Genomic DNA, 12,276 nt, shown 5'->3' with positions numbered 1-12,276 from the left:
AGGTACTAAAATATTAAATCACACCATTACTTGAGATAAGCAAACTCATGTTATTACAATCAATTGTTGTTGTAGATTTTAGTGACTTGGAAATCAAACTAGTTACTAAAGTAGCTAGTTCTTTAAAGAAATTATTATTAACTCATTAATAAGTGCACCAAATTGTCTCAAGTAATAAAGTAAAACGGAAGTCTGAGTGTCGAGTCCACATGAACTTTGTTTGTACTTAGATTGATGTATCACTACTACAAAGCATGTTTTTACATCGATTCTAGAGCACATTCAAAGACGATTTTCAACCGTCTTTGTTGCCAGTGTCGTAGAAAATTAAGATTTTTTATGGCGGTCCCAAAAACAACCGTCTTAGAATGTGCATCCCTTTTTAAGACGGTTTTCTAAAGAACCGTCTTAGAAAGGGATCATTCTAAGACGGTCCTTAGCGAAGAATCGACTTAGAATGATCTCTTTGATAGAACTGTCTTAGAATCCTCAATATATTAAAAAAAATTAAAAACCCATTGAATTAATTATTTGTAAATAGTTATTATTAAACTCATAATCAACAAACAAATTTAATGATATATTGGGTGGGGAGGGTAGGTGGGCATCTGTATTGTGTAATCCAAGAAAGTGCATTACATTGTGACTTGTCCAAGAAAGTGCACTACATTCAAGAAACCGAGACCCATTATTGTTTTTCATGTGCTTAGCCTCCAAGCCATCCATAAAACTATTTCCTAGGTTAATATTAATTTGGCCCAACTTCCTAGCTAACTACTAATTCCCATGAACACTAAATGCATTAACTCTTATTATTTCCAAAGAAACCACCTCACGGATTAAATTCAAAATGATGCTGGTGTAGTAATTATGAAGGTAAAATAACATACAGGTAAAATAACATAAAATGCTAATTATAAAGGTAAAATAACATAAAGATAAAATAATAAAATAAAGGTAAAATAACATAAAATTACCAAGGTTTTGCAGATATGCAGTTAAGCATATAGAAGAAGCAAGTTAATGAGAAAATACAAACTAAACTTAATGAGAAAATACAAAAGAAACATGAGCCAATTAAAATCAAATTAGTACTTGACCATGACTTTCAAAACCACATAACAAACCATATAACAACAAGATCGACTTATTTGCGGCAGAGATCACGCTGCATAAAAAACAATCAACAACCAAATGAACCCAAACAAAACAACAATCTACACAAATCAAACAAAACTCAATCCATCCATCCATCCTTAGATTCAATTCAGAAGCATGACATCAATCAAGCCCATCATCCACCAAAACCCCTCCACTACATCTCCTATTTACATCAAACCCAGTACCATCAAAAGATCCATTCTTCGATCAAGTCAAGTGAAGCAGCATATCAGCCACAAAAACCAACTATCCAAACAATCAAGCAAGAAATCCAACCATACAACAAAAATCAATCATTGAAGTGAGAACACTATGAGAACCCCTTTGACTATTCCAAAACAAACCCAAATACCCTATCCCCCTTCCCACCTAAAAAAAAAACAAAAACTCATTTCAAGTCCAAAGCAGTGAATCAGTAGACAAACAACAACAGAATCCACAAAAAAGGATCAATCAAAGCAAGTTCAAAAACAAAGAATCTTTCAACTAGAATTCGAGAAATATAACACAATAAGTAACAACTAAAGTGAAGATCCAACATATATATATATATATATATATATATATATATATATATATATATATAGAGAGAGAGAGAGAGAGAGAGAGAGATAGATGTAGATATACTTGTCTGGGTTGGAAAGGGGAGTGGAGCAAAGACCAGAGAGGTGCGACGACGGAGACGGCGGAAAAGCCTTCGGAGACCACTATGCAGCGGCACGCGACGTGGTTCTCTGTCCGTTTGTAGGCTGCAAACGGAACAAGCTCCACCGGCGGTTTCGGCCACTGAAATTGGTGATTTGCGTGAAGAACCACTTCAAGCGAAACCACTGCCCAAAGATGTACACGTGCGAGCGGAACTCAGCCGGAGTGAGATCGGATAATTTGGTGACGCCGTGGACGGCGGAGGGGTCGAGCTTAGAGGGGGTGTAAAGAGAGAGGGGTTTTGTTTTGGTGATGGAGAACAGAGGAGGCAAGACTCGGCGGTGTGAAGAGAGAGTGAGTGAAGGGTTTAAATTAAAATGTTGAAGACCTAGAGCCACTGAAATAACGACGATGTTTTAATAAAACCCGTCGTAACTTTTATAAACAATCCACATTCTAAGACGGTTTTTAATAACCGTCTTAGAATTAAGACATTAAATTAAAAGTAAATTGACATTAAATTAAATTAATGAATTAAAACAAACAAGAGAAGAAAAACAATACTAGGAGTGGTGAAGTGGAAGTCTGTTCAGAATATGAAGATATTGGAGGTCTAGCCTACCAGAACTACTTTTGATGTAGTGTTAAGGATTTTTTTCTATTTAATATTATTTCAATTATCACTTGCATCTAATCATATACTCTAACCATGATCCCTCATGTGAAAGAGCCTAACTTATCTATTTTCTCTCTCAAATCTCTTTAAGAGGTAAAATAGTTAAATTGAATTAATAATAGAGATGTATAACAGGCTAACTAAAATCATTATATCCCTAGATTTGAATTAGTTAGATGTCATTTTCCAGTTCTTTTAAAGATAAACATTTCTCAACACTACTCATAAAACTTACCATGAATATGAGTGATCAAACTACAATCAATAAAATTAAGCACAAAAAAAAGACAATGAAATTGAAATAAAATTAAATAGATAAGAAGAATAGTTACATCAAAAGTAGTTGGTTGTTAAGCTCCCAACAAGAGAGTTTTTAGCCTCTTATTGCCATAAGAGACTTTACAATTGTAAGAGGGTAATAACTAATGACGATAGTAGATAAGAAAGGGAATGCAGTGAAGAAATGACTCCTAGTGGTTGATTTTCCTACTTTTAGCCTTTGCCTTTGGTAAGGAATTGTATTCTCTTAAATATTTTGTGTATTTTCTCCTTCTCCTCTTCCACTTGTTATAGGTGCAGTTCAACTTGGATTTTACGCAACTTTCACACTAAGCGCGATTGTCGTGCTGAGCGCCTAAGACGCATCGAGCGAGCATCTTCAGATCTTTAATTTGTTTTATTGGGCTTTACTTTGTTTTTATGTGACAATTATTCACCAAGCACTATAAATTCACAAACTCGAATACTTCTTGCACAAAAACTTAAATGATATTAAAATTTCAATTATTCACATAAAAAGGAAGAAATAAGAGAGGAAAATTAATAATTTCTATATGATTTAATCCCAAAATATACTTATATATATCAATTATCAAATATGCAAACCATTTGATTGAAGGGGAAAAATATACTAGTTAAATTGTGCTATTTGAAAAATGTCGATGTCTTAAAGAAATATTTTAAATAGCGTTAGTCAAGAAACTGAATCATTCAATCTAGTCCAATTTGCTTTTAATCGAATTGGATAATAGTATATTCAATCTTTTTCAAATCAATTTGCACTTTAAAATCTCATTATAGTTTTCACATTGTTGCGAACACCTAAACTAGAATTTATAATCATTTTTTTCACTCGATTTTGTAACATATTTTGGGAGGTAGAAGGTAACATGGTATATGGTTTTTGAATCATGTTGTTTAAAGTAAAAAGAGTGATATGAAATTGGTTTATATTGCTTACACCACCTAAATGTTATTGCCAATGTTGATTCGTGTCCTATATGTCATCCTTGTATATGTGTCATGTTGTATATAAATTTTTTATTATAATGTTGCAACATTTTGTTGTTTTTGGTACTTTTGAACATTATATAAAATCCAATACAACAAGAAAGCAAATATATGCATTTCCTCCTTTGAGCCAACTTTGTATAATTTATTCTTTCTAAATAAGATTTATTTCATTTTGACTTACTGAGGGTCATATCTTAAATATCTTATTTCAATGTCTATGACTTCGTATTTCTAGATGTAACAATGTTGGTATGATGGGTTGCTAATGGACAAATTCTTGAGTCCATATTACTTTTATTATGTTAATTTATACTAAATAAATAAATAAGAAGATCTTGTATTGGGATTTTTAGATTTGTGCATAATCTACTTTTTTTCAATCTACTAATATACAATTTAATTTTTCAAAAACAACATCAGTTTTTAAAAGAACCGATGTTGTCCACCAAAAAACAACATTGATTTTTCTAAAAATTGATGTGAACCACAACATCGATTTTTCTAAAAATCGATGTTGATTTATATATATTTTATATTTTTATTTTATTTTTTATGATGCAATATCAGTTTTTTTAAAAAAAATCGATGTTGTACAATTTAGTTTAACATTGATTTTCATAACTAATGTTAACGTTGATACTTTTAACGTTGGTAGTTTCAATATAGGTTAATAACCGATGTTGAAAGTCTTTAATAATCGATATTAAAAGTCTAGTTTTTAGTAATGGTTGTATCATAATTGAGACATTTGAATCTTGTATTTCTCATTTTGAATCCTACAAAATACGTCAAACAATCTATCAAGGGCCTAATCTATATAAGGTATGACCTAATGACTCATTTATTGAAAAATGTCAAATTTAAACTTTTATAAAATTTGTGTTAAAAAGTCAAAGCTTAGGCCTTTAAAAAATCCTATTAAGTTCGATCGCTTAGCTCATTTATACAAACATATAATATATTATTATATACACTAGATTTTAAAATATATAATTTTTTAATATTTTTTAAAACATATGTATATACATATAAATAAAATTATTAATTTTTAAAATATTTAATAAATTTAAACTATAATTGCATTAAAATTGGGGAAGATGATTAATTATATTTTATTTAAATAAACCATAGCTAAAAAATTCAAGGCTATTAAAATTTATTATGATTTTTTCCCAAATAATATTAGTAATACAATACCTACATGAAATATATATTTTTAAAATATAAATATAATAAATAGGAATGAATAGTATGTAATTATCCAAATTTGAGTGTTAGTTTTTGTTATTGTTGATATTATGTTAATGTGTACTTAATTTTTGTATGTTTATAAATAATTATTTTAATATATTTCTTGTTAAAATTTAAATTATTTTAAACTTTCTTGTAAAAATAAAATTTTTCATCATGTTTACTACTGCTAATGTCTTTTATTTTGTTGTTATTGAAAAATATTATTATTATTTTAGCTAAAAAAATTAATAGAATAATTTAACTATATAAAATTCATTAAGTTATTTTAAGAGTAATTAATATATATATATATATATATATATATATATATATATATATATATATATATATATATATATATATGGAGAATTAATGAATAAGGATAAAGTTGTAACGATAATAGGTTCCTTTAATAAAATTGGTGAATAACATAATTTATGTCAATAAAGAGACTAAAATTTCGTCCATAATTGCATAAAATATAGAACTCAACATAAGGATACAAAACTCTTTGATACATATCAAAGATTCCTATATCCTCTCAACATAATAAGGGGAATAGTATAATATGACATTATTATTTTAATCCACCATTCATGCATGCAACATGAAAAATAGTATCAACTTAAAATACTATGTCATTCTACGCAACTTTAATTTATCTTTGTTATGGTAGAGGATAAAAAACTTGTATTTGTTGTTAGTCACTTCCAGTGTTTTGTTCAATTACAAAATCAAAGATAAATATAATATTATAAGACTTATCTGTGCTTAGATCTTTAAGGAACTAAGCACAATAAGTCACTACTTCCATTTTCTAATAACAATTTTCTAGTTCACACGTGCAAAATCTAGTTCCAGTGAGGAATGCTAATAACAATTTTCTAATCCTTAATTAATTGTTATGTTCCTTTTGTTGATCTGAAGATGGTCACGCTTGGAACATCATGCAGGAGGCATTAAAGTATAAAATATTTTCATTCTTCTATTTTATTTATCATGTTATTTAATTTGATGACAAAAATAAAATAAAGACTTATCTATTTTATATTTATAAATATATACGCTAAAAGTATAAAATATTTTAAAAAACATCTAGTAATTAGTAACTTTGTGTTTTTAATATAAAAAAATCTTTTGTACTTCTTACTTTTTCATGCTTAAGTAACAAAAGTTATTAGTATAGTACTCTTCGTATTTATACTTATTTATTTACTTTTGAAAAGTTATTTTTATTTTATTTTTACTTATCTATTCATTGAATGATTCAAAATAATTTTAATTATGATCTTTTTAATCATATTTTTATCTTTATCAAACTTCTTAAAATTTTATACTCTTGAGTTTACATATGCAAATGTTTTTTTTAACAATTTTCTCACGAAAAAATATCACGTAACTTTTTATTCTTAGAAAAATTATTTAAATATTTTTATGATAACTAAATAAATTTTATTCGTTTTATGAAATAATGATTCTAAAACTTGAAAAAAAATTCCCCTTCCAAACACTCTTTAAGTAAATAAATAATAACAAATTACGAATTAAATATAAGTAAAGATATTAATATTTTCTTCAAAAAAAACTTACTGAAATATGTTATCCTTTTAACTTGTGAGATTTTTTTAAAAAAAAAACAAGAGATAAAAGAAAAGAAATAATTGTTTTATTTTTTTTTATTTTTTGTTTTTGGAATGAGAAAGTGAAGAAAGAAGGATAGTGTAGTGTTGTTGATCGAAGAGGTTTTCGGTTTTCTTATATGATAAAAAACTCAACACAGTTGCTGTTCGCACCCAACCATTGTGCTGTGTTTGAATTCGTTGGTGTGCTCTTTAGTCTCAGTCTGGTAATTCATCGATGAATACGACGCCGTTTATGGACAAGCAGATTATGGATCTCACTCACGCTCACGGATCTTCTTCTTCTTCTTCCACTACGCAGTTGCAGAGCAAGGACTTCATTGACCTCATGAAAGAACCGCCACAAAACCAACATAACCATCACCATCATCATCTCGAAGATGAAGATGAAGAAGAAAAAGCGAGTCGTGGCAATGGGATCAGCAAAGACGACATCGTTCCCAGCTACGATTTCCAACCGATTCGCCCTCTCGCCGCTTCCAATTCCAATAATTTCGATTCCGCCGCATTCTCTCGCCCTTGGAACTCCGATTCCAACTCCAACGCTTCCCCTCCCATCCTCAAAGTAACCTTTTTCTCTTTTCTCCCCAAATTTTGTGTCTTTAACTCGTTTGCTGATCTGGGTGTTCTCTATTTTTATTGGTTAGCTTATGGGATGTTTTGTTTTGCGATTTTTTACTAATGGGTATTGGATTAATTAGAGTTCAAAGATTAGTTGCTAAGCTTTGTTTGGTAATTACCTTTGAGGTTGTCTCCCTGTTGTTACTTGTGATTGCTGCTGTTTGTTACTCCTTTGAGTTTTATTGAAAAACTCGGTTATGTGTTTACGTGGAGATTTTTTTATATTTTTTTGAGTAAAAGTTTAGGTGAGTTGGGTCTTGGGGACTCATCAGTATCAGAGCATCAGAGCATGCCTCGAGGCTCATTGAACGCTTATAGAGGTACTTATAGATTATTCACCATGAAGGTCCTCACATCGACAGCGGGAATCGAACCCACGCCCTTGTGAAGAATGTTTGGGAACATGGACATGTGGTGCTCATGGACCATACCGTAAGTTTGAGAGTCCTCTTCGAAGGGGGTGTTTGGTATCTTTCAATGCTGAAGGAGGATATATATGTTTACTATTTCACTTTAGTTTTTTCATTGTTGGGTTCTCTATTGTGTGTTCATGAAATATATTATGTTAACTGTTTTAAATTACTCAAGGAATGCAAGCAATTAATCTGATAAATACTCTCTTTGCTAATAATTTTTGTTTCTATTATTGACTTCTTACCGTGCGCCTGCCGCCGCTGGCACACAATAGAAAAGCCCTTTGATTGTTGTTGCGTGTGGTTTTTAAAATTATGCATATTTGAATGTATTCAGAGTGGCAAGTGCTTAGAGAAAATGGAAGGTATGTTTTGTGAAATCTGGGGGTTCAGCATTTGGAGTTAGGTCTGCCCCCTTTGTCGTTTCTACCAAATCGCCACTTTTCAGCTTGGGTCTGCATTCATACATTCGTGCATTCATGAATCAAAACCACTGGATGAAAATTGGTCAGTTTAGATCTTGTATACTTATTTTAAGCTAGGTTTATCGACATAGAATATGAGTCATCCGATCTACATCCAACAATTCTGATTAGCTGAATGAGTGAATGCGGAAAATCTGTGACTGCAGGGAATCCCAATCCAAAATTCTATAGCCTGTTGTTGTGGCGTGGCAAGTTGGAGCTTCATGTTCCAAAAAATTTCTTTATTTTTTGTGTGTAAAATATTGACACTGTTACTTAAGATACTTGTCTTCATGTCTGGGTTCCAAATGTTGTTCTTGAAACAGTAAGAGTTAGCTGATACTATGTAGTTATTTATTTCTAGGTTGTTAATAGCCCGCTATAGCATGGCGCAATAGTGGCAGAGTGGCCGGTAGTCACTGTAGCATAGTGTTTTGGTGTCACAGCTGTTGCAGCTGCTATAGCGGTCTAGATCACGGCTTGTCGTGCACAAATTGCCAACGATATTCCTAAAGCGTTGGTTTTTAAACATCCTGAATGGCGTTTTGTGATCCATGTAGCTGATCTCACTAGTAGAATAAAGCTTTGTTGTTGTTGTTGTTACTTCTTGAATTTGAATTGTGCTCTCAACTTTATAGCTTTAGTTGTTTTACATTGTTGCTGCATGAAGGTTTTGTGTGTTTGAATAATTGGGTGATGATTCATATCTAGTGTTGTGTAGCATTAATAATTTATTGTACCATCTCGGTGTAGTGTTTTTTCTTCATGAATTTTATGTATTCATTCATCCTCATCTGGTGCAGAATTACAATTCTCTGGATTCAATGGAACCTGCGAAAGTCATTGTAGAAAAGGACCAAAGTGCTTTTGATGCTACAATGTTGTCTGAGATTGATCGTACCGTGAAGAAACATATGGAAAATATGCTTCATGTTCTGGAAGGTGTTAGTGCGCGGTTAACACAACTAGAAACCAGAACCCACCATCTTGAAAATTCCGTGGATGATTTGAAGGTATCGGTTGGAAATAGTCATGGTAGCACTGATGGAAAATTGAGGCAGATGGAGAATAGTCTTCGAGAGGTATTTTATCTATAACACTCCCTCCACCCACTTGCTCCCACCCCCTTCCACCCTTGATAACTAGGAACATTTTGTTGATGTAAATATTTGTATATATATGGTATAAGAATTACAAAAGTTTATCCAAGTAAAACATATAATTAACCATTTAATACCATAAACAGTTGTATCCTAATCCATAAACATTTTTTTATGTTCAACCATTCAATTTGATTCTGACATTTTATTCACACCAGATATCAGGACAATATCTCAGTATAGTTGTTGGGCTTCATTTCAAATTCTTGCTTTTCTGTCCCTAAATTTTCTACATAACTTCTGTTGAGCAAAATGTATAACAAAAAATGTGGCCTATACACAAGACTCCCATTATTGTCTTGTCTGCTGTTTGGAAAGGTTAGATGTACCCAGACTTTTCCCTGTAAGCGATAGAACGCCTGGTTACCGGGTCTTAAGGCAGCAACAATGTGACTTGACTTTGTGTGTTTCTGCTATAAATTTATCATGCAAAACTCTTACTGTAAATCCTTATTTGTGCAGTCCACTTTCAGTATAAAAAAATGAATGATATTGAAATGTTTGTGAATTCGGTTAGTTCTCCAATTCCTATGTTGTTTGCTATGTATGGTCAATATTAAGCTTCTCTTCCTAAGCTTCTGGGAGAGTTGGCACTCATGATTGAATTTAATACTGTTTTAAATTTTCTGTAATAGTGAAAAGAAACATTTAAAATTATAGACTGAATTTGTTAGTTCAAAAATAAAAAAAAAATGAGAAGAGCAAAATATTTAAATGAATGGTTCATGGGGAAAGTTATGTAGAGGCTAATTATGAGGAGCAATGAAGCTAATTTTAATAAATTGGTGTATGAACATGCTACTGTTTGTATAATCCTAACTTAAACTTTATCTCTAAGCTTTAGTTCATGATATATTATGGTTTATTTTCATACTGGTCTTTTTCTTACTGTTTTGTTTGACAAATGAAATATACAGGTACAATCAGGGGTGCAGACTATCAAGGACAAGCAAGATATTGTGCAAGCTCAGCTGCAACTGGCAAAGCTAGAAGTGTCAAAGACGGATCCGCAATCAGAAACACAAACTAGCACAATTACTGATCCTGTTCAGCAAGCTGCATTTGCTCCTGGGCAAACTCAACCACAGCTTCCTACCCCTGCAAATCTTCCACAATCAATCCCTATTGTTCCTCCCCCTAATGCACCTCCTCAACCTTCCCCACAACAGGGTTTGCCACCTCCAGTTCATCTTCCAAACCAATTCCCTCAAAACCAAATCCCAGCTGCTCCTCAGAGAGATCAATACTTCCCACCACCGGTTCAGTCTCAGGAAACACCAAATCAGCAATACCAACTTCCGTTATCTCAGCAGCCACATGCTCAGCCCGGGGCACCACCGCATCAGCAATATCAACAGATCCCGCATCCCCAGTACCCTCAGCCAGCACCTCATCTACCTCAACAGCAGCCACCGTCGCATCCATCCATGAATCCGCCTCAACTACAATCTTCACTTGGTCACCATGTTGAGGAACCACCTTATCCTCCTCAGAATTATCCTCCCAATGTCCGCCAGCCACCATCTCAGTCACCCACCGGTCCTCCTCCTCCCCAACAGTTCTATGGGACACCACCTCATGCATATGAACCACCATCAAGCAGATCTGGTTCAGGCTATTCTTCTGGATATGGTACACTATCTGGCCCTGCCGAGCAATATCGTTATGGTGGACCACCTCAGTATGCTGGCACTCCTGCACTAAAACCACAACAACTGCCAACTGCTTCAGTGGCTCCGAGTGGTGGTAGCGGTTACCCTCAGCTCCCAACTGCCAGGGTACTCCCGCAAGCAATACCAACTGCATCTGCAGTGAGTGGTGGCTCAGGTTCTGCTGGAACTGGAGGCAGGGTTTCTGTCGATGATGTGGTCGACAAAGTTTCTACTATGGGATTCCCTAGAGACCATGTGAGGGCCACGGTTCGGAAGCTGACAGAGAATGGTCAGTCTGTTGACCTAAATGCAGTGCTGGATAAGCTCATGAATGATGGCGAAGTCCAACCCCCTCGAGGTTGGTTCGGTCGGTAGCATGGCTTGATTAATTGATGTATAGAAGAATCTATTGCTCCCTGATGAAAGGTTTATGAGGAGACTTTGTGGTTAGTTGGATTGTGCCAAAGTGGATATTTTGACTTCTTTTTTTATTATTATTGTTTCTTGGAAAGTTGAAACTGGTTTGCTTTCTTGTCTGGCTCCGATTTATGACTATCTTCATCTTGCTTTGTATACCCGCAATAAATAGATGTGGATTTCGAAAATTACTTAGAACAGCTTAAGTCATGTTACTAATAGCGTGTTTGGATTTAAGTTAAATGATCTAGAATCATGTTGAAATACAAGCTAACATCATGTTGAAATACTAGCTAACATGATTTTAGATAAATACTTGCATGTTTGATTCCATGTTGAGGAATTTATTCAGGCTTCAAAATTGATTAATGTGAAACAACTTTAAATAGTTTTCGCATTAAATAATTTTTTTAATAGAATTTTAGCTCCGACTTACTTTTAAAATAAAGGCATCTAAATAGTAATTACATTATTTTAGAATCAATTTTAATCAAAAAAATTGTAAAATCAAATTTGTAAACATTCATCTAAGCATGTCCCAAATGGTAGATTTTTTTTCCACGTCATTTCTTTGATACGTTATTGTTAGGTGATTGTTTGCTTGAGGACTAGGCATGCCATTAGTGGCAAATATTTATTTATAAAAAAATGAAAAGGGGAGTGGTGGCAAAGGAAAGAATCTCCTAAACATGACGTCGTGGACAGGGGGTGAGGAGAAGAGACCTTCACAAAGATATTAAGAGCACATTTGCAAAAATACATGGCTGCTCTAGCTATTCAACATAAGAGATAACGTGTTAAAAAAAGTAGAAATTGATAACAAATGTTATCTTAACCATTCAATATATAATCAACAAATCTAACGATTATTATATATTTGTGCACCATAAATCATATAACA

The 12,276-nt window shown here is 32.8% G+C and overlaps 1 protein-coding gene across 1 annotated transcript; it reads left to right on the top strand.

Moving 5' to 3' along the window:
* Window positions 1-6,682: 6,682 nt before the first annotated feature.
* On the top strand, window positions 6,683-11,563 carry LOC100778494 (bromodomain-containing protein 4). The gene is made up of 3 exons (XM_003554774.4): window positions 6,683-7,213; window positions 8,950-9,228; window positions 10,224-11,563. The coding sequence occupies exons 1-3, from the start codon at window positions 6,866-6,868 to the stop codon at window positions 11,331-11,333; spliced, it is 1,737 nt and encodes a 578-aa protein (XP_003554822.1). The 5' UTR covers window positions 6,683-6,865; the 3' UTR covers window positions 11,334-11,563.
* The last annotated feature ends 713 nt before the right edge of the window (window positions 11,564-12,276 follow it).

The sequence above is a fragment of the Glycine max genome, chromosome 19 (genome assembly GCF_000004515.6).
Source record: "Glycine max cultivar Williams 82 chromosome 19, Glycine_max_v4.0, whole genome shotgun sequence".
Taxonomy (NCBI): domain Eukaryota; kingdom Viridiplantae; phylum Streptophyta; class Magnoliopsida; order Fabales; family Fabaceae; genus Glycine; species Glycine max.
The sequence above is the reverse complement of the archived record's forward strand: the minus strand, read 5'-3'. Positions and strand labels throughout refer to the sequence as shown.